This window comes from Eubalaena glacialis, chromosome 2 (assembly GCF_028564815.1).
Source record: "Eubalaena glacialis isolate mEubGla1 chromosome 2, mEubGla1.1.hap2.+ XY, whole genome shotgun sequence".
Lineage (NCBI taxonomy): Eukaryota > Metazoa > Chordata > Mammalia > Artiodactyla > Balaenidae > Eubalaena > Eubalaena glacialis.
The window spans coordinates 11,331,538-11,359,341 of NC_083717.1; the positions used below are offsets into that span (position 1 = coordinate 11,331,538).

Consider the following 27,804-nt stretch of genomic DNA (forward strand, 5'->3'; position numbering starts at 1 on the left):
AAGTGAATGAACCTCATGTTTTAGTTCCATATAAAGTATTACATGCCCATTTGTGCCATGAGAATAATTTGTGTAAGCAAACTGAAACATTGATGTATGCCTGAGTTACACAGCAATAATAGGAAGACAAGCATTTCAAATTCTAAATCTGCCACTTACTTAACTCTGTGATTTTTAACAAGTTATTAGATTTATCACAGCATGGTGAGGATTAAATGATATAAAATATATTAAGCACTTGACACAATACCTGGTACCTAATAGAAGTTCAGTAAAGAGCAGATATTATAATATATGCAATTATTAATATTAATAGTATGCATTAGCCCTCAATGATCCAGCACATGGGAATATTTCAGATCACTGCAGCTTTTACCCATTTGTGAGGTAGTTCTTTTTCCTAAACAGAGTATGCTAAATATAATTTAATCACTTGTGATGACACAATCATCATTATGAACCTCAGTGGTTGTACTAAGCTGAAATGAGGTGTTGCCCTCAGTGTTTCGTGAAATGGATTGAACTGGTTACCATGAAACTAACTTACCAGAATACTGAGCTCTTAGAGTCTATTTGTATAGTGCTTTGCAACTTCCCAGAACACATTTGTAGCTAGGATTTCTATCCCTTGTTGTCAGGATTAGGTTAGGTTGTGCTGTGGTTAACAACCCCCAAATTTCAGTAACTAAAAGCAACTAAGTCTTATTGCTTGCTCGTGCTACCTGTGCATTGAGGATTGTCGGGAGCTCTGCTTCTTGTCCTCGTTCCAGGACCCAGGCGACCCAAACATCACCCATCACCACACCAGAGAGAAAAAGAACACAGCAAGTCAGCCATTAGTTCATGAGGCTTCTACCCAAAAAGGACATGACTTCCACTCACACGGGGAAATTCAGGTCACATGGCTGCATCTTACTTGAAGGGGAGCAGGAAAATATTGTCATACCAAGTGCTTAGAAGGAGAAGAACCAGAATCAGAATATTTGTGAATAGTTTTAATGACTCATATCTCGCAACAGCTACTTCCTCAGAGAGGTCTTCCCTGACATCTTTTTTTTTTTAATTTTATTTATTTTTTATACATCAGGTTCTTATTAGTTATCCATTTTATACATATTAGTGTATACATGTCAATCCCAATCTCCCAATTCATCCCACCACCACCCCCCCCGCCGCCCTGCCACTTTCCCCCTTGGTATCCATACGTTTGTTCTCTACATCTGCGTCTCTATTTCTGCCCTGCAAACCGGTTCATCTGTACCATTTTTCTAGGTTCCACCTATATGCGTTAATATACGATATTTGTTTTTCTCTTTCTGACTTACTTCACTCTGTATGACAGTCTCTAGATCCATCCACATCTCTACAAATGACCCAATATCGTTCCTTTTTATGGCTGAGTAATATTCCATTGCATATATTTACCACATCTTCTTTATCCATTCATCTGTCGATGGGCATTTAGGTTGCTTCCATGTCCTGGCTATTGTAAATAGTGCTGCAATGAACATTGGGGTGCATTGGTCCTTTTGAATTATGGCTTTCTCTGGGTATATGCCCAGTAGTGGGATTGCTGGGTCATATGGTAATTCTATTTTTAGTTTTTTAAGGAACCTCCATACTGTTCTCCATAGTGGCTGGATCAATTTACATTCCCACCAACAGTGCAAGAGGGTTCCCTTTTCTCCACACCCTCTCCAGCATTTGTTGTTTGCAGATTTTCTGATGACGCCCATTCTAACTGGTGTGAGGTGATACCTCATTGTAGTTTTGTTATGCATTTCTCTAATAATTAGTGATGTTGAGCAGTTTTTCATGTGCTTCTTGGCCATGTGTATATCTTCTTTGGAGAAATGTCTATTTAGGTCTTCTGCCCATTTTTTGATTGGGTTGTTTGTTTCTTTAATATTGAGCGGCACGATGGCTTCCTTGGTGGCGCAGTGGTTGAGAATCTGCCTGCCAATGCAGGGGACACGGGTTCGAGCCCTGGTCTGGGAAGATCCCACATGCCACAGAGCAACTAGGCCCGTGAGCCACAACTACTGATCCTGCGTGTCTGGAGCCTGTGCTCCCAACAAGAGAGGCCGCGATAGTGAGAGGCCCGCGCACCGCGATGAAGAGTGGCCCCTGCTTGCCACAACTAGAGAAAGCCCTCGCACAGAAACGAAGACCCAACACAGCCAAAAATAAATAAATTAATTAATTTAAAAAAAATCCTAAAATTAAAAAAAAAATTATTATAAAAAAAAATATTGAGCTGCACGAGCTGTTTATATGTTTTGGAGATTAATCCTTTGTCCATTGATTCGTTTGCAAATATTTTCTCCCATTCTGAGGGTTGTCTTTTCGTCTTGTTTATAGTTTCCTTTGCTGTGCAAAAGTTCTTAAGTTTCATTAGGTCCCATTTGTGTATTTTTGTTTTTATTTCCATTACTCTAGGAGGTGGATCAAAAAAGATCTTGCTGTGATTTATGTCAAAGAGTGTTCTTCCTATGTTCTCGTCTAAGAGTTTTATAGTGTCCAGTCTTACATTTAGGTCTCTAATCCATTTTGAGTTTATTTTTGTGTATGGTGTTAGGGAGTGTTCTAATTTCATTCTTTTACATGTAGCTGTCCAGTTTTCCCAGCACCACTTATTGAAGAGGCTGTCTTTTCTCCACTGTATATTCTTGCCTCCTTTATCAAAGATAAGGTGACCATAGGTGCGTGGGTTTATCTCTGAGCTTTCTATCCTGTTCCATTGATCTACATTTCTGTTTTTGTGCCAGTACCAGATTGTCTTGATTACTGTAGCTTTGTAGTATAGTCTGAAGTCAAGGAGTCTGATTCCTCCAGCTCCGTTTTTTTCCCTCAAGACTGCTTTAGCTATTCGGGGTCTTTTGTGTCTCCATACAAATTTTAAGATTTTTTGTTCTAGTTCCATAAAAAATGCCATTGGTAATTTGATAGGGATTGCATTGAATCTGTAGATTGCTTTGGGTAGTATAGTCATTTTCACAATATTGATTCTTCCAATCCAAGAACATGGTATATCTCTCCATCTATTGGTATCATCTTTAATTTCTTTCATCAGTGTCTTATAGTTTTCTGCATACAGGTCTTTTGTCTCCCTAGGTAGGTTTATTCCTAGGTATTTTATTCTTTTTGTTGCAGTGGTAAATGGGAGTGTTTCCATAATTTCTCTTTCAGATTTTTCATCATTAGTGTATAGGAATGCAAGAGATTTCTGTGCATTAATTATGTAATTATTTACAACTTTACCAAATTCGTTCATTAGCTCTAGTAGTTTTCTGGTGGCATCTTTTGGATTCTCTATGTATAGTGTCATGACAGCTGCAAACAGTGACAGTTTAACTTCTTTTCCAATTTGTATTCCTTTTATTTCTTTTTCTTCTCTGATTGCCGTGGCTAGGAATACCAAAACTGTGTTGAATAATAGTGGCAAGAGTGGACATCCTTGTCTTATTCCTGATCTTAGAGGAAATGCTTTCAGTTTTTCACCATTGAGAATGATATTTGCTGTGGATTTGTCTTATATGGCCTTTATTATGTTGAGGTAGGTTCCCTCTATGCCCACTTTCTGGAGAGTTTTTATCATAAATGGGTGTTGAATTTGTCAAAAGCTTTTTCTGCATCTATTGAGATGATCATATGGTTTTTATTCTTCAATTTGTTAATATGGTGTATCACATTGATTGATTTGCATATATTGAAGAATCCTTGCATGCCTGGATAAACCCCACTTGATCATGGTGTGTGATCCTTTTAATGTGTTGTTGGATTTTTTTTTTTTAAGTATTTGTTTATTTATTTATTTATGGCTGTGTTGGGTCTTCATTTCTGTGCGAGGGCTTTCTCTAGTTGTGGCAAGCAGGGGCCACTCTTCATCACGGTGCGTGGGCCTCTCACTATCGCGGCCTCTCTTGTTGCGGAGCACAGGCTCCAGACGCACAGGCTCAGTAATTGTGGCTCACGGGCCCAGCTGCTCCGCGGCACGTGGGATCTTCCCAGACCAGGGCTCGAACCCGTGTCCCCTGCATTGGCAGGCAGATTCTCAACCACTGAGCCACCAGGGAAGCCCCTGTGTTGTTGGATTTTGTTTGCTAGTAGTTTGTTGAGGATTTTTGCATCTAGATTCATCAGTGATATTGGTCTGTAATTTTCTTTTTGTGTAGTATCTTTGTCTGGTTTTGGTATCAGGGTGATGGTGGCCTCATAGAATGAGTTTGGGAGTGTTCCCTCCCCTGCAATTTTTTGGAAGAGTTTGAGAAGCATGGGTGTTAGCTCTTCTCTAAATATTTGATAGAATTCACCTGTGAAGCCATCTGGTCCTGGACTTTTGTTTGTTGGAAGATTTTTAATCACAGTTTCAATTTCATCACTTGTGATTTGTCTGTTCATATTTTCTATTTCTTCCTGGTTCAGTCTTGGAAGTTTATACCTTTCTAAGAGTTTGTCCATTTCTTCCAGGTTGTCCATTTTATTGGCATAGAGTTGCTTGTAGTAGTCTCTTAGGATGCTTTGTATTTCTGTGGTGTCTGTTGTAACTTCTCCTTTTTCATTTCTAATTTTATTTATTTGAGTCCTCCCCCTCTTTTTCGTGATGAGTCTGGCCAATGGTTTATCAATTTTGTTTATCTTCTCAAAGAAGCAGCTTTTAGTTTTATTGATCTTTGCTATTGTTTCCTTCATTTCTTTTTCATTTATTTCTGATCTGATCTTTATGATTTCTTTCCTTCTACTAACTTTGGGTTTTGTTTGTTCTTCTTTCTCTAGTTCCTTTAAGTGTAAGGTTAGATTGTTTATTTGAGATTTTTCTTGTTTCTTGAGGTAGGCTTGTATTGCTGTAAACTTCCCTCTTGGAACTGCTTTTGCTGCATCCCATAGGTTTTGGATCGTCATGTTTTCATTGTCATTTGTTTCTAGGTATTTTTTGATTTCCTCTTTGATTTCTTGGTTATTTAGTAACGTATTGTTTAGCCTCCATGTGTTTGTGTTTTTTACGTTTTTTTCCCTGTAATTGATTTCTAATCTCTTAGCGTTGTGGTCAGAAAAGATGCTTGATATGATTTCAGTTTTCTTAACTACTGAGGCTTGATTTGTGACCCAAGATGTGATCTATCCTGGAGAATGTTCCATGTGCACTTGAGAAGAAAGTGTAGTCTGCTGTTTTTGGATGGAATGTCCTATAAATATCAATTAAATCTATCTGGTCTATTGTGTCATTTAAAGCTTGTGTTTCCTTATTAATTTTCTCTTTGGATGATCTGTCCATTGGTGTAAGTGAGGTGTTAAAGTCTCCCACTATTATTGTGTTCTGTTGTTTTCCTCTTTTATAGCTGTTAGCGGTTGCCTTATGTATTGAGGTGCTCCTATGTTGGGTGCATATATATTTATAATTGTTATATCTTTTTCTTGGAATGATGCCTTGATCATTATTTAGTGTCCTTCCTTGTGTCTTGTAACATTCTTTATTTTAAAGTCTATTTTATCTGATATGAGTATTGCTACTCCAGCTTTCTTTTGATTTACATTTGCATGTAATACGTTTTTCCATCCCCTCATTTTCAGTCTTTATGTGTCCCTAGGTCTGAAGTGGGTCTCTTGTAGACAGCATATATATGGGTCTTGTTTTTGTATCCATTCAGCAAGCCTGTGTCTTTTGGTTGGAGCATTTAATCCATCCATGTTTAAGGTAATTATCAATATGTATGTTCCTATTACCATTTTCTTAACTGTGATGCATTTGTTTTTGTAGGTCCTTTTCTTCTCTTGTGTTTCCCACTTAGAGAAGTTCCTTTAGCATTTGTTGTAGAGCTGGTTTGGTGGTGCTGAATTCTCTTAGCTTTTGCTTGTCTGTAAAGCTTTTGATTTCTCCATCAAATCTGAATGAGATCCTTGCCGGGTAGACTAATTTTGGTTGTAGGTTCTTCCCTTTCATCACTTTAAATATATCATGCCACTCCCTTCTGGCTTGTAGAGTTTCTGCTGAGAAATCAGCTGTTAACCTGATGGGAGTTCCTTTGTATGTTATTTGTCATTTTTCCCTTGCTGCTTTCAATAATTTTCCTTTGTCTTTAATTTTTGCCAATTTGATTACTATGTGTCTTGGTGTGTTTCTCCTTGGGTTTATCCTGCCTGGGACTCTCTGCGCTTCCTAGACTTGGGTGGCTATTTCCTTTCCCATGTTAGGGAAGTTTTCGACTATAATCTCTTCAAATATTTTCTCGGGTCCTTTCTCTCTCTCTTCTCCTTCTGGGACCCCTATAATGCGAATGTTGTTGCATTTAATGTTGTCCCAGAGGTCTCTTAGGCTGTCTTCATTTCTTTTCATTCTTTTTTCTTTATTCTGTTCCATGGCAGTGAATTCCACCATTCTGTCTTCCAGGTCACTTATCCGTTCTTCTGCCTCAGTTATTCTGCTATTGATTCCTTCTAGTGTATTTTTCATTTCAGTTATTGCATTGTTCATCTCTGTTTGTTTGTTCTTTAATTCTTCTAGGTATTTGTTCTTTAATTCTTCTAGGTCTTTGTTAAACATTTCTTGCATCTTCTTGATCTTTGCCTCCATTCTTTTTTCCGAGGTCCTGGTTCATCTTCACTATCATTATTCTGAATTCTTTTTCTGGAAGGTTGCCTATCTCCACTTCATTTAGTTGTTTTTCTGGGGTTTTATCTTGTTCCTTCATCTGGTACATAGCTCTCTGCCTTTTCATCTTGTCTGTCTTTCTGTGAATGTGGTTTTTGTTCCACAGGCTGCAGGATTGTAGTTCTTCTTGCTTCTGCTGTCTGCCGTCTGGTCTTCCCTGACATGTTTATTTATCTCAAATAGTTCTCATGACTTTCTTTCTTCTTACTGTATTTTACTGTGGAGCACTTATATATATTATTTTATACTTTATTTTTGGTGAGTTTCTCTCAGTATAGAATGCACATTCCACGAGGACAGAAACTTTGCCTTTCTTATTCACTAGTGTAGCTAGCACCAAGTACATCCTCAAATAATTCTTTGAAGAATGAACAGGGAGTAGTTCTGTTTCTCTACACAGTGGTATCGACACATTCACTAACTTGAAAGAATCATAGCTGATTGCTTCACTGTCAGTCCTTGTAAGCAGGCCAGGAGCCTAAAATTGTATTTTGTAGTTCCAAAAACAACCTTAGGGGCCCAAGTCAATTTTTTCTTAAAGCAGATGTGCCTAGCATCTTTAAGAGTTTGTTCTTACAATGCATTGGAAGCATTTATCTTCCTTTTTTTTTTAATGAGATCATGCACAAGAGACCTTAAGATATTTGAGATATTTCAAGGTAAAATCTGAAGCACCTAAGAGATATAAAGAGAATCCAGTTCTTCGGGTTAAAGTAAGGGCCAAGTCATCAGCCAAGAACAGGCACTGGGAACATTCAAAAGAGGGAAAACAAACAGCCATGATAACAGCACAGATGGTTTTAAATGACCAGAATCAACTAGTTCCGAATAGGAAAAAAAAAAAATCACCGACTTTTGTTAACTTGCAGTGTTTTGAGCAAAGGCTTTAAGTCTGTAACATTTCTTTTGCTCCTAATCATTGGTTGGTATGTACACATATATAAGATTACTTTCAGGATGTTGATTTTTTTTTCCTGAAAAATTCTTACAAGGGTTATGGTATCACGCCTGAATATATACGTAAGCGAAATGAAGAGGTGAAGAAAGCCCAGGAAGAATATGATAACTATATCCAGGAGAACCTCAGGGAAGCCGCTATGAAAAGGCTATCTGATGAAGAAAGGGAGGCAGTTCTGCAGGTAAGCATCTGTAGTTTACATTCATGTGTAACTCTTTAAAACATCTGTGAAAGAAAGGTCCACCATCAGTGATTATTAAGGCCAGCACTTTGATTTTGAAATCAGAACTCTCTCTTTTGCTTATAGTGACAACTGCATGCAACAAAGCTGGCTCTTTGGGGAGAGCAAAAAGTTGTGATATAGGGATTGTTGAATAATAATTTGTTTGCGACTAGGTGAGCTTCTGTTTCTTCCTGAAGTAGTGTCATAAGCAAGCTAAGCTTCTCCTTCAACGAACGTGCATAAATAAAGTAAAAAAGCATTTTGATTTTCATTCCCATGCCCCTGAATTTTTCAAAAATAATATCCATAAGGTAGATATTTTTCACTAGGTGGAGCTCTAGAATAATTGAAACTGTCCCTAGACCAACTTTTTTTTCTTTCTTATAAGCAAGTGTCCAGATTTTAAAATAACCAGGTGTTAGGCTTTACATATGTTTTCTTTATTTGGAATAAAACAGACTTAAAGACACTTACACTGGAGTTTTTAATGCAAGACTTCTATCTGAAGCATTTAAAATATTGGGGGATGTGAGCACCGTTGCTCCATCATCTTTAGAGAGTATTTATTAAGCATCTACTTACACTGTTCTATAGTTGTGCTGTCTTATAGAGGTAAAAATAGTACTTTATTCTTTGTTTTGTTACTTTGAAAGCTTTCTACAAAGTCATTTCTAGTGACCTTTTCAAAACAGAAAAAAAAAACTATTTTTACAACATTAATTTCTATTGAAAAATGGATTCATATGCTGTTATAAATTCTTAGCATTTTATCAGTGTCATCCCAATCATCAATAAGCATTTATTAAATGTCTGTTCTGCATAGAGTATCATGCTAAGCCCCAAGGGGCATAAAATAAAATTTCTGCTATGGATAACGTTGTAATTTAATTGATAAGAGGTGCTGTGTATATATGTACATATAGAAAGATGTGTGTGTGTACAGATCGTATGTTTTATAAGGTTCGCAGGCATGAACATCCAGTGCAGGACGTAGGTAGGTCTTTAGCTGCGCCTTAAACTGCAGAGTAAGAGGATATCCCAGACAGCAGGAGTGGCCCGAGGGAAGGGACCCTGTCTCTTTGTTGTCAGCAGTCTCTGCAGTGCCTAACCCAGTGCCCAGTGTAAACACAGGTGATTAATAATGGTGCGCTGGAGAGAAGGGAGGAGGACAGGCAGGCAAGAAGTCTGGCACACATGGAAGTGGGGCTCGGCCCGTCATTTTCAGGAAGAGCACCGCTCCTTGGTTCCCTCCCTCCCTCTCTCCCTCCCTCCTTCCCTCCCTCCATCAGATTCTGCCATTCTTAAAACATACATGCCTTTGTGAAAGCCAGGTTTTTATATCTAAGAAAAATAGGAAACGAAAGGAAGAACCTCCCTGGGAAGGAAAAGGCTCTTCCCTCGGGCACCTCCTTAGTGGGTCAGCAGCTCTCAGCTTCCTGATGTGGTCACTACAGGGTTTCTTTGTAGACACTTTGATAGACAATAGCCGACCCTCCCTTGGATGCCGTATTAGCTGGGTAGTGTAGCTGCCATGGTAACAAAGCCAGGAGCTCTGTCCCTGACAAGCCCTGAGCCCTGCTCCCTTCCCTGGTTGAGAGTTGCGTGCAGTTCTGTGACAGTACGGCCACGTGTCCCCGAGTAGGGCACGCTCTGCTCATTCTTCATAAGATAACAGCCTCATTATCCGGGAAGGGATCATCTGGTCTAATTAGTCCAGACTTCTCATTTCACAGATGAGGACAGAAAATACAAATATATCAGTATCAAGTGGGCACATTTGTTCATTCCTCCCTCCATTCATCTACTGAACATCTAATCTACTATGTTCCACTCACTGTACCCAGCCTGGGGGATATCCTGTTGTGAGCAAAGCAAACGTGGTCCTTACTGTCAGTGAACTTGGAGGTTGGTTTACATTTGCCCCTGGTCACAACATTATCAAGTAGCTGACGAGGGACTAAAACGCACATTGACCAGTTCCCAGGCCGGTGTTTTCCTACCACATGATAAGCACGTGCATGAGAGGCCACAGAGGAAAGCTCTTCCCGCCTGGGATCCAGCAGGAGATAGAAGGCGTACGCGGCTGGGATTCTGAAGAGAATTTACAAAGGAACTACTTACAGAGGTGAAGCAGGGCTAAGGGAACCAACAAGGAACACTGAGGCACCCAGGACTAGGGACAGTGGGAATCACCGCCACCCTGGGCTGGAAGGGCAGGGGCAGGAAGCAGCATTACCAGAGCCAGGTGGGAGCTGGAGCCTGGAAGAGGGGCCCTGACAGGCACTGTAGTCACAGATGGAAGGGCCAGTCGTGTCCAGGTGATGTCAAGGGTGGGGGAAGAAAAGCTCGCTCTCCTCCCACCGGTGCCTTCCTTGGCTGAATTCAGGCAGAGGCTGGAGGGAACAGCGCTGGGGGAGGAGCAGCCCATAGGAATAAACACCTCAGCCCCACCACCACCCAGCCCCTAGTCACAGCACAGAACAAGAAGGTGGAGAGTGGATGGGGGCGGCAGCAGAGGAGGCTGGACCTGAACACACTTCCTATTATTTTATGACTGCTTCTCCCTATGTGAAATTTTCCCAAAATTAACAATATTATTTCAGTATTAAACTAGCAGAGAGAAAAATGAAGAAATAAAGGTAAGGGAAAATCAGTATCGCTGCAGTGGATAAAAGATTTTTTTTAGATGAAATAACCACAAAACCGCTAAGAGGCTATTTTGGTATAATATGAAATATCAATCACATTTAGTTCCCATCCTTAGAGGCTGACTTTGATCCAAATGTTATTGTACACACTGGAAGATAAAGAAGACTATCCTTTAAAAAGAAAGACTGCGAAACGTGTAGCTGCTGTGACCACAAATAATAGGGAAAGATCACCCAAGAAGCTATGAAAAACCTTTGATATTTCAAAGTGTATAAATACATAGATTTCTTCTCTGCAATAGGCAACCCTGTGGAGCACTGTGGAAACATATTTCCCATTTCATAATGAAAGGCTACAGAAAAATAGAATTCTTTTGAGGACTTCCTTTTTTTTTTTTTAAAATATTTCTCCTCGATATTATTTATTTCTTTATGGCTGTGTTGGGTCTTCGTTTCTGTGCGAGGGCTTTCTCTAGTTGTGGAGAGTGGGGGCCACTCTTCAACGCGGTGCGCGGGCCTCTCCCCATCGCGGCCTCTCTTGTTGCGGAGCACAGGCTCCAGACGCGCAGGCTCAGTAATTGTGGCTCACGGGCTTAGTTGCTCCGCGGCATGTGGGATCTTCCCAGACCAGGGCTCGAACCCTTGTCCCCTGCATTGGCAGGCAGATTCTCAACCACTGTGCCACCAGGGAAGCCCATTGAGGACTTCTTATTGGAATACTTCTCATACACTATTAAGAACTGTGTTAACCCATCCCCCTTTTTTTAAAATTTAGAAGATGCTTCTATCTTTTCCCTTTCCCAAATCCTTAATATAATCTCACTCAAGAAATGTTCAACGTTTGTGGCCTTTTTTCTCAACAAATCTTTTCTATAAAGTGTGTCCAAACTTGTAGTCATTTTTACCTGAGCATGGAAATAAACCATTTTGTCCCTGAAAAGTTTACAAGATTAAATTTGTACTATGAGGGCTTATTATGAAGGTATTGTTATATAAGACGCTTCTAATTCTCTCATAAATCTAAATGTATGGCCATGATTTTCAAGGACCATATTTTCTTTATTTTTTTTTTTAATCAATAATTTTAAATTATGCTACTCCTGAGCTCTGGCTAGGACTTCCAATACTATGTTGAATAAAAGTGGCAGGAGTGGGCATCTTTGTCTTGTTCCTGATCTTAGAGGAAAAGCTTTTAGCTTTTCACCACTGAGTATGATGTTAGCTGTGGGCTTGTCGTATTTGGCCTTTATTATGTTGAGGTATGTTCCCTCTGTATGCACTTCGTTGAGAGTTTGTTTTATCATAAATGGAGGTTGAATTTTATCATGCTTTTTTTGCATCAGTTGAGGTGATCATATGATTTTTATCCTTTATTTTATTAATGTAGTGTATCACATTGACTGATTTGCGAATATTGAACCAGCCTTGCCTCCCTGGAATAAATCCCACTTGATTAGGGTACAGGCATACCTTGTTTTATTGCACTTCATTTTACTGTGCTTCACAGATACTGAGATTTTTACAAATTGAAGATTTGTGGAAACCCTGCACTGCCAGATGATGGTTAGCATTTTTTAGCAGTAAAGTATTTTTTTAATTACGGTATTTGGTCTTTTAAACATAATGCTATGCATACTTAATAGACTATGGTCTATTTCTAGTTTCATACCATTGTGGTCAGAAAATATGTTTGATATGATTTCAATCCTCTTAAATTTATTAAGACTTGATTTGTAGCCTAACATATGATCTGTGCTGGAGAATGTTCTGTGTACACTTGAGAAGAATGCGTATTTGTTGCTTTTGGATGGAAAGTTTTATATATATCTGTGAAGTCCATCTGATCTAACCTGTCATTTAAAGTTGATGTTTCCTTACTGATTTTCTGTCTGGATGATCTATCCATTGATGTAAGTAGAATATTAAAGTCCCCTACTATTATAGTATTGCTGTCTGGTTTTTTCTTTCAATTTGTTAATATTTGCATTAATTTTTTTTTTTTTTAAAGAGCTCCTGACTTATTTATTTATTTATTTATTTATTTATTTATTTGGCTGTGTTGGGTCTTCGTTTCTATGCGAGGGCTTTCTCTAGTTGTGGCAAGCAGGGGCCACTCTTCATCGCGGTGCGTGGGCCTTTCACTGTCGCGGCCTCTGTTGTTGCGGGGCGCAGGCTCAGTAGTTGTGGCTCACGGGCCTAGTTGCTCCACGGCATGTGGGATCTTCCCAGACCAGGGCTCGAACCCGTGTCCCCTGCATTGGCAGGCAGATTCTCAACCACTGCGCCACCAGGGAAGCCCTGCATTAATATTTTGATGCTTCTATGTTGGGTACATAAATATTTATAAATGTTATATCCTCTTGTTGTATCAACCCCTTTATCATTATGTCATGCCCTTTGTCCCTTATTACAGTCTTTGTTTCAAAGTCAGTTTTTTCTGTCATAAGTATAGCTACCCCAGCTTTCTTTTGGTCTTCATTTGCATGGGATATGTTTTTCCATCTGTGTGTCAGGGATCATAATTTCCAGGCAATATTTTAAATTCTACTTTCAGTTTTACTTTTCATTTTTGTGTAAATAAAATGATTTGTGCACCCATAGTGAATAACAAAGTGTTAATTTATAAAATTTCATTGCATGAGTTCAATTAGTTTAAGACCGTTTTGTCAATGGAGCCTCTAGTGCATTGTGATAAGAAATGATAACTGTGCAGAGATGGAAATAACCTTTATTGCTCCTAAGAGATTCCTAATTTTGAATTTGTTGGTTTCTGAGAACATAAAACGTTAACTTACATTATTGAATTAGCATATGTGTTACATGTAATGATATTTCAGTCATTTCTAGAATAAATTAATGGGAAGTATAGATCCATTAACTATATGGAGGAAGAATTCTTTCTAATACTGAAAACACATAAAAGATTATCTCTTGTTAAATTGGTTTGGCATTTTATACAATTCCATTTAGTCAGATATAAGAAAACATGGCCATGTAAGTCAGAATCAAGTGTTTTGATGTGATTTCTCTGTTGAAGAATGAGGATAATATTTTTTTTCTAAAGAAAAAAAATGAAAATTTTTATAAGAAATAATTTCCTGTTCAAAATTGTTTTTTTCCTTGGGACATCAACTCTTAAGTTGTTTTTACCAAAGCATTTGCTACGAGCTTAGTTTCATACTACTCATAACTCTGCATACACGTATTTGATGGTAAAAACAAGTACAGTAACATTAAAAACAAAGAAAATAAATACTCCCAGTGGGAATTGAGCACACAATCAAGGACAGGGTTTGGCCTCTGTACAGTATTTTTTGTTACTGTGGCCAAGAACTTGATAAACATATCATTTTTTAGTTATTTTTGTCAGCTTTCTTTACCTGTTTACATTTTTCCTTCCCAGTGCAATTTTCTTTGAGATTTACTCTGCTTCTGCAGTTTACTTGGCTATGTACAGTTTTCTTTACCATTTGCAGGGGCTGAAAAAGAACTGGGAAGAAGTACATAAGGAGTTTCAGTCCCTCTCGGTCTTCATCGACTCCATACCAAAGAAGATTCACAAGCAGAAGCTGGAAGAAGAGATGAAGCAGCTGGAACACGACATTGGTGTCCTCGAAAAGCACAAAATTATTTATATTGCTAATAAGTCATAGTGGATTTTTAAAAATATAGTCATTTTAACATAGAAAAAAAAAACCCACGGAAAACATAGAAATTAAATCATAAGTTTTTTCCAAAGAGGAAAATACTATGAAGAGTATAAAACTAGTCTTTACCAAAACGCTTAGGCAATGTTTAAAGAATAATTGTATTATTTACTTACATAGAGAAAAAAAAATTTTTTTTTTCACCAGCGTCAGGGTTTCCATGTATAACCTGATTAAAATTTGATGTACTTGTTTCAGATAAACATTCATTTCTGGGCCCTGAAAAATAAAGTCAGCACTTAGAACTTCACATTTTTTTCTACACTGCGTAATACAAGGTTAAAAACTGTAAAGTATTTTGAATTGGAAATAGTGGTGTAAGCTTTTTTACTACTCTGAAGTATTTTCTACATATTATTCCAGAGATCCAAAAATTACATATATTTTCTGTAGCCTGTGTCATTTGCAGCTATTCGCACCTATAAATATTTTCAATATCCATAATGTTATATATAGGCTGAGAGGTTTACATTTGGAGGAAGAAAAATTAAGAAGATAACATAAAATCAAGGAGACAACTTATAAATTGTGTCACTAAGGATTGTTGAAGAGAATAGCCTTCTTCCTGACATCCAACTTTTAAAAACTGCTATTCTAGGTGCTTTATTCCATAATTTACTATGTGTATTTCACTAAAATGGATATTACTTTTTCTTTTTGGCTTTCTCTATTTCGTGAATTCTAATGTTTCTATTTGTAAGGTTACATAATTTATTATGCAATAAGTTTATGGAAGTAGAGCTGTCTTCAACTCAAAATAAATGAGCCTATAAATGTCCAAGAAGGAGAAGATTCTTTTATGAAATTTTAAATAGAGAAATTTGGTAAAATATATGAAACTATAAAATATCAGAGCAATAACCATTTTTACTGCTTACACTGATTTTTATCCTGTTGGCAACACAGAAAAAAAATGATAATTTTTTCAGGCTTTTTCATAAACACGGAATTTGGGAGCATTGTAGAAAAGCTAACTTTCATTAAAGAAAAATTTTTATATACAAATATTTTTGAAAACTCACTTTAAACTTTTTTTCACATATCTGCCTAAGCATCATTTCTTTATTCCTTTATTACCTTAGGACAGATATAAAATAAAGAATATTGCAGTTGACCCTTGAACCATGAAGGGGCTAGGGGCGCTGATCCTCCACACAGTTGAAAATCTGCATATACCTTATAGTTAGTCCTCTGTCTGTTTGGTTCCTCCATATCCATGGTTCCATATCCTCAGAGTCAACCAACCACAGATTGTGTAGTACCACCGTGTTTATTATTGAAAAGAATCCACGTGTAAGTACACCCACACAGTTCAAACCCATGTTGTTCAAGGGTCAACTGTATATGATAAATTCTCATTTATGCAGAATTTCCTTCCTTTTTAAGGCTGAATAATACTCCACTGTCTGTATATACCACGTTTTGCTTATCCTTTCTTCTGTTGATGGACACTTGGGTTGCTTCCACGTTTTATCTGTTGTGAATAAGGCTGCTGTGAACATAGGTATACAAATATCTCTTCGAGACCCTGCTTTCAATTCTTTTGGGTATATATCCAAAAGTAGATTTGCTGAATCATATGGTAATTCTATTTTTAAGTTTTTGAGGAAATGTCATACTCTTTTCCACAGCAGCTATACTATTTTACATTCCCACCAATGCTGTACAAGTGTCCCAGTTTCTCTGCATCCTTGCCAACACTTGTTGTTTTCTGTTTTTTGGTAGTAGTCATACTAATAGGTGTGAGGTGGCACCTCATTTTAGTTTGGTTTGCATTTCCCTACTGATTAGTGATGTTAAGTATCTTTTCTTGTGCTTATTAGCCATTTGTATATCTTCTGTGGAGAAATGCCCTTTGCCCATTTTTAAAATTGGATTGTTTGACTTTTTTGTTGTTGTTGAGTTTTAGGAATTTTCTATATATTCTGGATATTAATCCTATATCAGATATAGGATTTGCAAATATTTTCTTCTATGGGTTGCCTTTTTACTTTATTGATAGTGCCTTTTGATATACAAAATTTTTCAATTTTCATGAAGTGTCCAGTGTGTCTATTTTTTCTTTTGTTACCTGTGCCTTTGGTGTCATATCCAAGAAATCACTGCCAAATCCAATGTTGTAAAGGATCTTTTATCCTGTTTTTTCTTGCAAGAGTTTTATTGTTTTAGGTCTTACATTTAGGTCTTTGATCCATTTTGAGCTAATGTTTATACATGATGTTAGTAAGTTTTAAAATCAGAAAGTTTTGAATCCTCCAGTCTTGTTCCTCTTTTTCAAGATCATTTTGGCCATTCGGAGTCCCTTGAGATTCCACATGAATTTAGGATAGGTTCTTTTATTTCTGCAAAAAAAGGTCATTGGGATTTTGCTAGTGATTGCATTGAATCTGTAGATTGGTTTGAGTAGTACTGACATTTTAACTATATTAAGTCTTCCAATCCATGAACATGGGATGTGTTTCCATCTATTTTTGTCTTCTTTAATTTCTTTTAGCAACGTATTATAATTTTCATTATACAAGTCTTTCACCTCCTTGGTTAAGTACATTCTTAAGTATATTTGATGCTATTGTGAATGGAATTGTTTTTGTAATTTCCTTTTTAGATCATTCATTGTTTATAGAAATACAACTGACTTTTGTGTGTTGACCTTATATTTTGCTACTTTGCTGAGCTCAGTCATTAATTCTAACAGTTTTTTTTGTGTATGAAATCTTTAGAGATTTCTACATGGAATATCAAATAATCTGCAGGTAATTTTACTTTTTCCTTTCCAACTTGGGTGCCTTTATGTCTTTTTCTTGCCAGTTGCTCTGACTAGAACTTCCAGTACTACGTTGAATAGAAGTGGTGAAAGCAAGCATCCCTGTCTTGTTGCTGATCTCAGAGGAAAAGCTTTCAGTCTTTCACCATGATGTTCACTGTAGGTTTTTAGTATATAGCTTTTATTATGTTGAGATAAGTTCCTTTTATTCCTAGTTGTTGGGTTTTTTTATGTGTTTTTATCATGAAAGGGTGTTGTGAACGTCACTTTTTAAACTAAGAGCTATCTCTCAAATGATCAGTGTGTTCTCTCCTAGTTATCAAGCTATGTGGGAAGAAAAATCATAATCAAAAGGGTATCTTGGCTAGAACAGAGTAAAAAAAAGTAATTAGATTATAAAAATCTCTTCAGCTAACAAAGCTCATTCACTGTCATTCAACAAATACTGTCTATAATGTGCCAGGAACTGTTCTGATTGCTGGGTAGAAAAGTGAACAAAATAACTATGTTGGAAGACAGAAGTAATCAGACAAATGCATCTATAATTAGAAATTGAAATTAGTGATTGGTAAGAAAAAAAAATAGGAGGCTATTTTGCAAGGGAATATAAAGTGAGTCCTAAATCAGATTTTATAGTTAAGGGGATGCATTTCTGAGGATCCGACATTTAAAAATAGACTTAAGAATGAGTAAAAGTTAGGAGAGATGGGGAAGAGAAATATTGTGGAGGGAAAAAGAATCCAAGCAGAGAGAATAAAATGTGTAAAGGATCTGAGGCAGGAAACCCTGAACCCATAGGAGGAAGGCAGCCATTAGCGCTGGATGGTACTTAGAGAAGGGAGAAAGGTGCAAGGTGAAGATGAAGAGGGAAGCAGATGCCATTGGTGTGTTTTAAGCAGGGAGGTGGCACGATGCGAAAAATATTTTTATTTTTTTATTTTTTAAATATTTATTTATTTGGCTGCACCAGGTCTTAGTTGCAGCACGGGGGATCTTCATTGCCATGTGTGGGATCTTTAGTTGCAGCATGCAGGATCTAAGTCCCTGACCAGGGATTGAACCCGGGCCCCCTGCATTGGGACCACGGAGTCTTAACTGCTGGACCACCAGGGAAGTCCCAAAGAGTATTTTTAAATGATCATTTGCTATATGGATTAAAGTGGAAGAATGAATGAATGTGGGGAGACTAATTAGGAGACCATCATAGTCCTCCAGGTAAAGAAGATAGTGGCATAGACCAAGGCTATGGTAGTGAAGGCAAAGAGTAGCTGTTGGCTTCCAGAAATATTTAAGAAATAAAAATGTAACTTGGTGATGGATTGAAAGGAGAAGAGAGTGGTTTCAAGGATGACAGCTACATTTCTGATTTGAGCAACTGGGCAGTGAGGGCACCATTTTCTGAGGTGGAAAAATCTAAAGGAGGAGCAGATTGGAGGAGGTTATGGTGAAGAATGAAAAATACAATTTTTTTTAAGCTAGTGTTCTTTCTTTCTTTATTTTTTGGCCACATCATGCGGCATGCAGGATCTTAGTTCCCCAACCAGGGATCGAACCCGTGTCCCCTGTATTGGGAGCATGGAGTCTTAACCACTGGGCCAGGGAAGTCCCAAGAATACGATTTTTGACATGTTGTATTTATGATAATCTTGTGACATCTAGTTGGAAATTTAGACAGGTAGGTAGATATTTGAGTCAGAAAAGAGATCTGGGGTAGAATGATAAATTTTGAAATTCAGCAGTGTGAATGAGACCCTGGGACAAAGAATTGAGTGAGGAGACAGTGAATGAGCTCCCATCAACTCTTGTGTTTAGAAGTCAGATGGGAGAGCAGGAAGGAGCAAGGAGATGAAAGATTGAGTGACCCAAGAGGTCAGAAGAAAACCAGGAAGCCAAGAAAATTCAAGAAAGGAGTGCCCTTTTCCTAAGGTAGAACTTTGAAAATGGGAATGAAATTCTCAACACCTGGCCACGCCTTCCTCTTCCCTGCTCTGAGCAGGATACAGGTCACCTTCTATATGGGCTCGTCTGCTCCTGTTTTATATTTGCAGTCCAAACTCTTATGTTGAAATCCTTTTATCTCTCTAGGTATGTTAATCTCATTGATCGATGTCCCAAAATTAGCATGTGACTTAAGGTGCCCATTAATACAGCCCACATGAACACAATTCGACTACCAAAGTGAAGGAAACTTTTCAGCAGCTCAAGGACATTTTTCAGCAGTTAAGGAAGCCAATGCTGCTTAATATCATAATTAACTCTTTAGAGGGCAATCTAATTTCACAGAAGGTGGTCTATTCATAAATACTGATTACTCCAAGTTGGAGACAAACATTTATAAGGGACAAAAAGAGCAAGGTAGTTTTTTTGGAGCATTTCTTTCTTCCTGCTCTGATATGCTATGGTGAAAAAAATCAGCAGGTCTGACTCTGATAGTAAGTTATGTGACTTTTTGGGCAATCACTTAGTGTTCCTCAACCTTAGTTCCATCTATAAAGCAAACTGAACTAGATTCTGTCTCACCCTCCTTCCAGTTCTAATGGTATATCACTATAAAACTATATGACTATTTTCAACCTCGCTTAAGCAGAAGTTTGGTCTTTAGACTGATCAGAATGCAGAAAATCATTAAGAGGATCCAGAGCCAATGATTTTCACCAGCCCTCATCAGCTCAACCCGCCATTTGACAAACTGGAAAAAATGTTAAGTAAAGTGAAAACCATCACTTGTTTGTAGATCTTTTTAGATGAAGATTTTCTTAATAATAGTCATTTGAGGTTTTCAATCACAGGGTGTTCTTCACTCTAAGGATTTTAAGTAGATGGTCTCTCTAGAAAACTAGTGCTGAAAGGAAAAAGGAAGGAAGGGAGGACAGGAGAGAGGGAAAGGGACAGGGGGAGGGAGGGGAGGAGAAGTGTTTAAAAAGAAATGGGATAATGTCCCTTTAGCTAGAAAGAGTGGTTCCAGTTACAGAAGAACATTCTCTCTGACTGTACCAGAGCCTCTATGCTTTTAGACGATATCTGACAAAACAAAACAAAACAAAAAACAAAAAACTTGTCTTCATAATAAAAAAATACTGAATGAGGTCATTTTTTCTTCACACATAATGTGCCTGATGAGAAAGAACTGAAATTAGCAACAGACTAAGTTAATGCTAATTATCCCTGAAAACTAAAGATAATGTTTCACAGGATTGGTGTAAAAAGACCATGCACATAATAATTTGTTTAAACTGCACATGCAGATATGGCCTTTAGATACAGACTTTTTATTCTAAAAGATGCTGCCTCTATAGGAAATGAAACTGGATGGGTGTTTGTTTGTTTGTTTACCTGCCTTCACTTAGGCACTCAGATGAGTGTTGTCTATGAAGTTAGGGTATACACTTACCTAAATGATGCTGCTGATGTGGAAAACATCTGTGGAATTCTTTTGGAATAAAAAGCATTCCTCCCACCCCTGAACCTCTACCACCAAGTTCTCCTTTCCTGAGACAGCCAATGCTTCGATTTTTTATGTACCTTTTCAGAAATATAAAAGCAAATGAATGGACTTCCCTGGTGGCACAGTGGTTAAGAATCCGCCTGCCAATGCAGGGGACATGGGTTCGAGTCCTGGTCCAGGAAGATCCCACATGCCACAGAGCACCTAAGCCTGTGCGCCACGACTACTGAGCCTGAGCTCTAGAGCCCGCGAGCCACAACTACTGAGCCCATGTGCTGCAACTACCGAAGCCTGCGAGCCTAGAGCCCATGCGCCGCAACAAGAGAAGACACCGCAATGAGAAGCCCACGCACTGCAATGAAGAGTAGCCACCGCTCGCCACAACCAGAGAAAGCCTGCGCTCAGCAACAAGACCCAACACAGCCAAAAATAAAATAAATAAATAAATTTATATATATATATAAAAAAAAAGATCCTGCAAGCCTCGCAGCGTGGTCAAAAAAAAAAAAAAAGAAAAATCAAATTAAAAAAAAAAAAGAAGCAAATGAATATATGTATATATATGGATATATAAATGTATATATACCTATATGTGTGTATATATATGATATATGTACATATATCATATACATGGATGGATATATATATATCATGAAATACACCTAATTATGTATATTATACATACATACATATTTCTCTCACTTTTTAAAAACTCAACTAAGAGCATACAATAACACTTGCCTTTTCAGTTAGTAAGCTCATTTTTTATCAATACATAATGTTCTTCATTCCTTTTTGTAGATGAATGGTATTAAGTTGTATGGGTGTATATAATATATTTTACCAGCACCCTATTGATGGACATTTAAGTTATTTCATTTAAGTTTTTTCAGTATTTCCTATTAAAAGCAATGCTGAAGTAACTGACCTTGAACCTACCTCATTTTACACATTTGGCTATATTTGTAGAAAATCATTCCCAGGAGTAAAATAACTAGGTCAAAAGGTATGTACACTTGTAATTTTATTAGTAACTCTTTTAAATTTTGCTCTGTGTGTGTGTGTGTGTGAATAGGTGATGTATATACATGGTCAAAAATTCAAAATTCATAACTACCTAAAGGTGAGTAAGGAGAAGTAAGTCTCCCTCATGCTTCTTTCCTGTAGCCACTGAATCCCCCTGCCCAGAAGCAACCACTGTGACCAGCCTCTGTGTACTTTCCAAATAATACTCTAGGCATATGTGTGTAGGATAAAAGTAATGATATATGTGTCTATAGGAGAATTGCTCCAATTCAACAGATATGTGGTTTTCTTCTGTTATGTCGGTGGAGATCAGAAGACTCTTGCCAAGAGAGGTATCATATAGTCAGTGTAAGCACTCAGGCAAGGAATAGCTTTTTTATCGTCCCATCATTCATTATCAGCCATTATCTGTAGATTCCATCAAGAAAGCAGAGGTTTTATTGACTTTCAGTATGCCTGTGTGTTCATTCTGGATGGAAGAGAGGCCATGGATATGGGACCTTGCCCTGTCCTTGGCCACACCATGTTGAATTTCCAATCTGGGTGCATTGCAACCATCTGAGATCTGCTTTCATCTTCCTAGTGGTAGGGTGTGCATTGAGTCTACTGATTCCTGTGTTTGGTGTTCTTCTCTTTCTTAGAAACACTGGAAGCCTACACATTAATTAACTTTAGATTGCAGGCCACATTCAGAGAACCTCCCTTAACTCTATTCACTCCCATCTTTCTGTGCAAACGGGCCTGAGTTCTTCTCTTTCTTAGTATCTTGTTAAAAACAAGAAGCAGTCGACCCACCACAATATCCTAAGTTTTTACAAACAGTCCCCCTTGAGAGTATAGCTAAGTCACGTGGTTTCTCTTCTGTGACAGTACAAGAGACAATTTTACCAAATATTTTGCCGTGGAATAACAAGGGTCAGCAGCTTCCCAGCCTGCCCAAGAATCTTTCCTATCATGCTTATGCCACCCTGTTCATGACTATTAAAAGGAATTGGACCTTTCATGGCTCAGAAGTCTGTCAAGTCTTACCTTTCATAGGATCCTTTTCCAATGATGTGGTTCTTGTATCACCTAAGCGGACATAATAACCAGAGTTTGCTATTACACGCTCAAGGCCCCCTATTCACCAATAGGATTCAAAGTTTCTTTTAAGCAAGGAAAGCAACAAAACAGAGGGACCCAGCAGCTGTCTGCTTTCCTTTCTATCTCCTGGCCTTTTTGAGGACAACACAAAGGACAAACCTTAATCTTGTGCAATTCCCACATGTATGAGCTGTGCTTTTTGGACTGATACAGGTTTCTTTTATCTTCATTGGCTTTGAGGAGACAGTGAAATTTTCTCCTGGGTAAGCTCTATGGCTGTACACAGCCAGCAGGCTAGGATTCAGGCCCAGCACCCTGGAGGTCACATGTGGTTCCATCTGGACAAACACTTTAAAACAAATTCCCTGGCTTTTCTTCAGAATTATTGAGATGACAGGCAGCTGCCACCCACGTGGTAAGATGGTGTCCAGCACTAACATGAAGGCCTTATAGTATGTGGGTGGCAGACAGTGAGACTGGTGAGTTAGGCTTTAAATTATTAAATTATCTTAGAATTTGGAACACCATCTTGCTATATCATTAAACTGCTGTAATTCTTTTGCAGTGCACCCATAGCTTTTCCAAAAATCACTGTGACACACCCTTTGGGGATTTAAAATACAGTAGTAAAGCTTAAAAGACTCTATTTCTTCTAAGTGTATTTTATAATGTAAAAAATAATGTGCCAAGGTTCCAAGTTTTCAAATTTTCTAGTTATTTCAGAATTAGCCAAACAAGTTAATGACAATTGACTCATACACTTTTTGAAAATTAAATAAAATGGAAACTTTTCATAAAGTAACAATGTAAGCCACAGGCCTTAAAGAGAATAATCCTCTTTGTAAAAAATGCATTATTCTAGCATGATTTAGTCTTGTGTTTCTAGTAATATCTCATAAGTTTAAGTATATTTTAAGCAGTTATCTGACATTGATTCATCATATGGCACTTTGGGTATTGTTTTAGGACTCAGGTATTTTTCATGTAAATGGAACTTAATTATATTGAGTGTTCAGATTGATATTTTATTATTACAATCCCTTTAATACACACGTTGAGGCTAATTATCTTAAAATAGATTTTTTAAAAACTATTTTAAATGGTTAGATTCTTTTAAAAGTCACATCAGAATTCACATGTTCAAGATATTTTATTCAAATGTTTAAGAGAAAACTAATTCTAAAATTATTATACTTGCTAACCAGTATTCTTATGGGGGTCTTACGTAGTGTGATTCTTTTTACCCGCTCTTCCACCTTACACATTGAACTTTTCTATTGCATGTTCTTAAGATCATATTTTGCTTATTCATCCTTCTCATGCCCATATCTCTGCTTTGTTTCCATGCTTTTCTGTAGACACAAAAACTTTTCATTTCCAGGACAAATAGTAGTATAATCATTTATAAATGTCAGTTAAACTCAACATATAGAGAGAGCCAACAATGGACAAAACTCAGTTGAAGTGACAATGACTCAGTTTGCTCATGTGTGTATAATGAAACATCACAACTGCTCCTAGTCAATAGTGACTATGAGATACCATGAATTCTAAGGCAGCCTCATTTCAGAGATGTTTTGATGTGAAAACTATGCATCTTAAAGTAGATGTAATATAGTAGTAGTCCTTCTACTAAAACATCACACCACCTCCTAGATGTTACCTTTCTTTTAAAACCCGGCTCAAATCCAGCTCATTGTGGAAGCGTCCACGATTATTACACCACTCAACACATCACATTGCTCACAGAACCCCGAGTATCCACTTACGCAGTGGTATGTCACACTTGCTCTCTTTTTCAGAATAAATTCTTAGGAACCAGGCTGTAAGAATCCTCTTTGATATTGCTTAGCATGGCTTTCAGCTGAGAGCTGGGGTGATGCCCTCCTGGGAAATTAGAGCAGAATAAAAAGCAGTGGGCATCAAAGTGCCCACTTTGATGGTTAGTTTAGCAAACTTACAGTTTGATCATTCGATGTGCAAACATTTTGCCTTATATTTAGAGCTCTTATCCTCCCTCTGTAACACCTGCCTATTAAATCCACAATCTGTTGGATTTGACTCCTAACCGATGCTTAATTTGTGTAGCTTAGATATTTCTGTGAAAATTTACTACCATGATTACTCTACCATCTAATGGGGGGAAAAGTTTTGTTCCTATGGTAACTGTTGTAGAACAGTGCATACTTACTATACTTCTAAAATATGCAGCCCAACCTTGTGGGAATACACATCATCTTGAAAGAATTTTCTCCCTTCAATAAAAATTGATATTTTTCCCCATTTTCACCTGATTTCAGAATAAAATAAAACTTTGTAAGAAGTGCTAAGGAAGAGCTTGAGGAAATGAGAACCGTGGATGGGTCTCGCCCCTGCAGCTGTCATGGGAGAGCAACGCAGCCCTCAAGTGGTTTCTGAGAATACATGTCCAATCCCTCTATGGCTGTATTCCTCCCAGACTCTTTCTGTTTTCCATGTCTCATCATGTTTGCTGTGTTTGGGATGTTGCTATGCAAAAATGATATAAAAGAGTGGGGTTTTTTCCTAAGGCAATCAAGCTTAGCAAATGCAAGTTTAGGATGATGCAAAAGCTTCTCAGAAAAATTTTAGCATTCCTTGGGGAATGATTTAAGAATGCTCATGATAAGAAAGGATAAATGTCAATACTGGCCTAAAATGTCATTCCACATGAGAAAATTAATCAGTTCCAGGGTTTTTGTAACTATTGATATCACTGAAACCACAGTTCTTATTTGTATTTTTGCAAACGAGACTTTCTCCATCTTTTTTCTTCAAATTAATTACTCTCTATGAGTTTTTTCCCTTTAAAAATTATATGCTACAGGGACTTCCCTGGTGGCGCAGTGGTTAGGAATCAGCCTGCCAATGCAGGGGACACGGGTTCAAGCCCTGGTCCGCGAAGATCCCATATGCCGCGGAGCACCTAAGCCCGTGCGCCACAACTACTGAGGCTGTGCTCTAGAGCCCGCGAACCACAACTCCACAACTACTGAAGCCCGCTGCCTAGAGCCCACGCTCTGCAACAAGAGAAGCCACCGCAATGAGGAGTAGCTCCCGCTCGCCGCAACTAGAGAAAGCCCACGCGCAGCAACGAAGACCCAACGCAGCCAAAACTAAATAAATAATTTTAAAAATTATATGCTACAATCTTATTAAAGCAAAGAAACAAATACATCAGAACTACAATTTTTAGTATTCGCTAGAAAAGTTTGCATTATGGTCTCCTTTTTGTTTTATCTTTCTTTTTGTGTGTGTGAATTTTTCTCCAGAGCTTACTTAGAGATCTGTGGATTCTATAGTTCTGTGATAGAAGAGGAATTAGGAAAAATGTTCATAATATCTTAAGCACATAACCCCATCCTCAGCAAACGTGACTTATAGACAGTAATGATGAAGGTAGCAGTCCCTGAGTACCGGTCACCCTGCGTAAGGTACAGGATTCGTAGGTGGTATTATGCGTTTCCAAACATCCTGCCCTCTCATCAACATGTGACAGTGTCTGAAATTCCACCATCATGTTTTATCGGGTACTTCTGAATTAGATTATCCAAACAGGGAGAAGGTCCCCAATAGAAGGAGTCAGAAGGCACGTAAGAAAGTAGGGCAGCATAGGGGACTGAAAAAAAGTGCGGGTGCGCAGTTACACCATACAGGGCAGGTCCAGGGGAAGCTTGGATGGCAGAGGATATTATGAAGGATATTAGCTGCTTGATGAGTGACAGCGTGTCAGCATCTGTGTAAAGAGGTTGGCGGAAGACATAGAAGGCATTTCCTGCTTTCTAAGCTTGCCGTGTTGGCTCTGCAAGACCTCAGTTTTGTGCAGTCTCAGACCTCACGGGCAGGATCACCTCAGAACAGCTCAGCTTATGCTTTGTTTTCCTTGTTCATCAGCCCCGGAAAAGGATTGTTGTCAGAGAGAAAGAAAACGGAGTTCTTCTTCCTCTTGGGCCTGGGAACACCCTGCTCCCTATATCCGGATAAGAAGGAAGAAGGAATGGGAGCCCAGGATCTTAACAGCATATGGGTTTAAAAATCTACCAGGTAACAACATTTTCCACCAATATTTTCCACTCTTTCAGTGTCCCAGTGATGATGTAGCTGATGGCCAGAAATACTAGAAGCCTGATCTCTGGTTAAAATCTTTTTTAGAAGACTATATATTACTTTACTACATTTTCTTATATTTTTAGGCTGCAGCTAATTTCTTTCAGTCTTGGGTGTGTGAAGCCATAATTATTCGATCAGCTGAGATATATATAACACATATAGATATTTACACAAAGGTATACAGCTGTCATTACTATAGGGCATAAAGGAGGGTCAGGATGATAGACTGCTGAAAAGTCTCTTGTAAAATTTTTGTTCAAGGATCTAAATGTAGAATTCAGCAAAGAGTAATGCAATGAGAAATACTAGGGCTTAACTGAAAGAAAAGACAGAATTCATGATCTTTCATGCCCTACCTCCATGATAAGTATTCAGTTCATTTGGAGGTTTATTTTCCTTTGTAAGAGCCAAAGCCTTTCATCATTTCTGGGCATGGCATACCTCAGAGGCAGACAAGGTGGTACCAGCTGCACATGATGAAAGAAATCACACGATTTCATTGTGTAGAGTAATGACAGGAATGGGCAGTTCAGACCAACTGGACCCATTTCTGCCACCTTTTCAAGCGTGCACGCGTGCACACACACACAGAGCAGAAAAAGAAGACTCTGAATTTGTGGAGGAGGGAATTGAACCCAGTACCCGAGGAATCTTAAATCTTCTGGGTCTGTTATGGTGGGCAAAGCAGCAGGTCTTGCTCACAGTAAAGAGTAAATTTGTTTATTAAATTAGCCCAAAAAAAGCTAAATTATTACATGATTTTTCAAAGCCATGAATAGCCAGTAAAATGAGAAACAGAGATATTGCCACATTTGCTTCTCTAAAATAGTAATGATAGCAAACATATATAGCAGTTACTAGGGTCTGTATTGTTTTAAGTGCTTAAATAAATTCACTTAATGCTCATAATAACCTTATGATTATGGTCAAGTATGATTTTCCTCCTCTTCTAGTAATTGGAAAACTGAGGCACAGAGAGGTTAGGTGATTGTCCAAGAACGCACCGTTACTGACTGGCAGCGGAAGTGTTGACAGGGGAGAGTGTGGATGCCCATTAATAGAGGCATACCCTCAGGCACCTGAAGGGTAAATGACGTACAGCTCGCCAAGATTTCACTTAAACGCCAGCATCTTTCTTGTACCATAGTCCATCCACTTGAATGCCTATGTAAG

At 38.1% G+C, this 27,804-nt stretch overlaps 2 protein-coding genes across 3 annotated transcripts in view; one reads left to right on the forward strand and one right to left on the reverse strand.

Annotated features, from left to right (window-relative positions):
• Window positions 1-14,335, forward strand: part of ENKUR (enkurin, TRPC channel interacting protein) — a 30,926-nt gene extending 16,591 nt beyond the window's left edge. The window contains exons 4-5 of the mRNA XM_061178561.1: window positions 7,642-7,788; window positions 13,955-14,335. Coding sequence (XP_061034544.1) covers window positions 7,642-7,788; window positions 13,955-14,131 — 324 coding nt within the window. The 3' untranslated portion in view covers window positions 14,132-14,335. The remainder of the gene's footprint in view (window positions 1-7,641; window positions 7,789-13,954) is intronic.
• Window positions 1-27,804, reverse strand: part of THNSL1 (threonine synthase like 1) — a 69,973-nt gene that overhangs the window by 27,251 nt on the left and 14,918 nt on the right. The gene's annotated exons all lie outside the window — the stretch shown is intronic.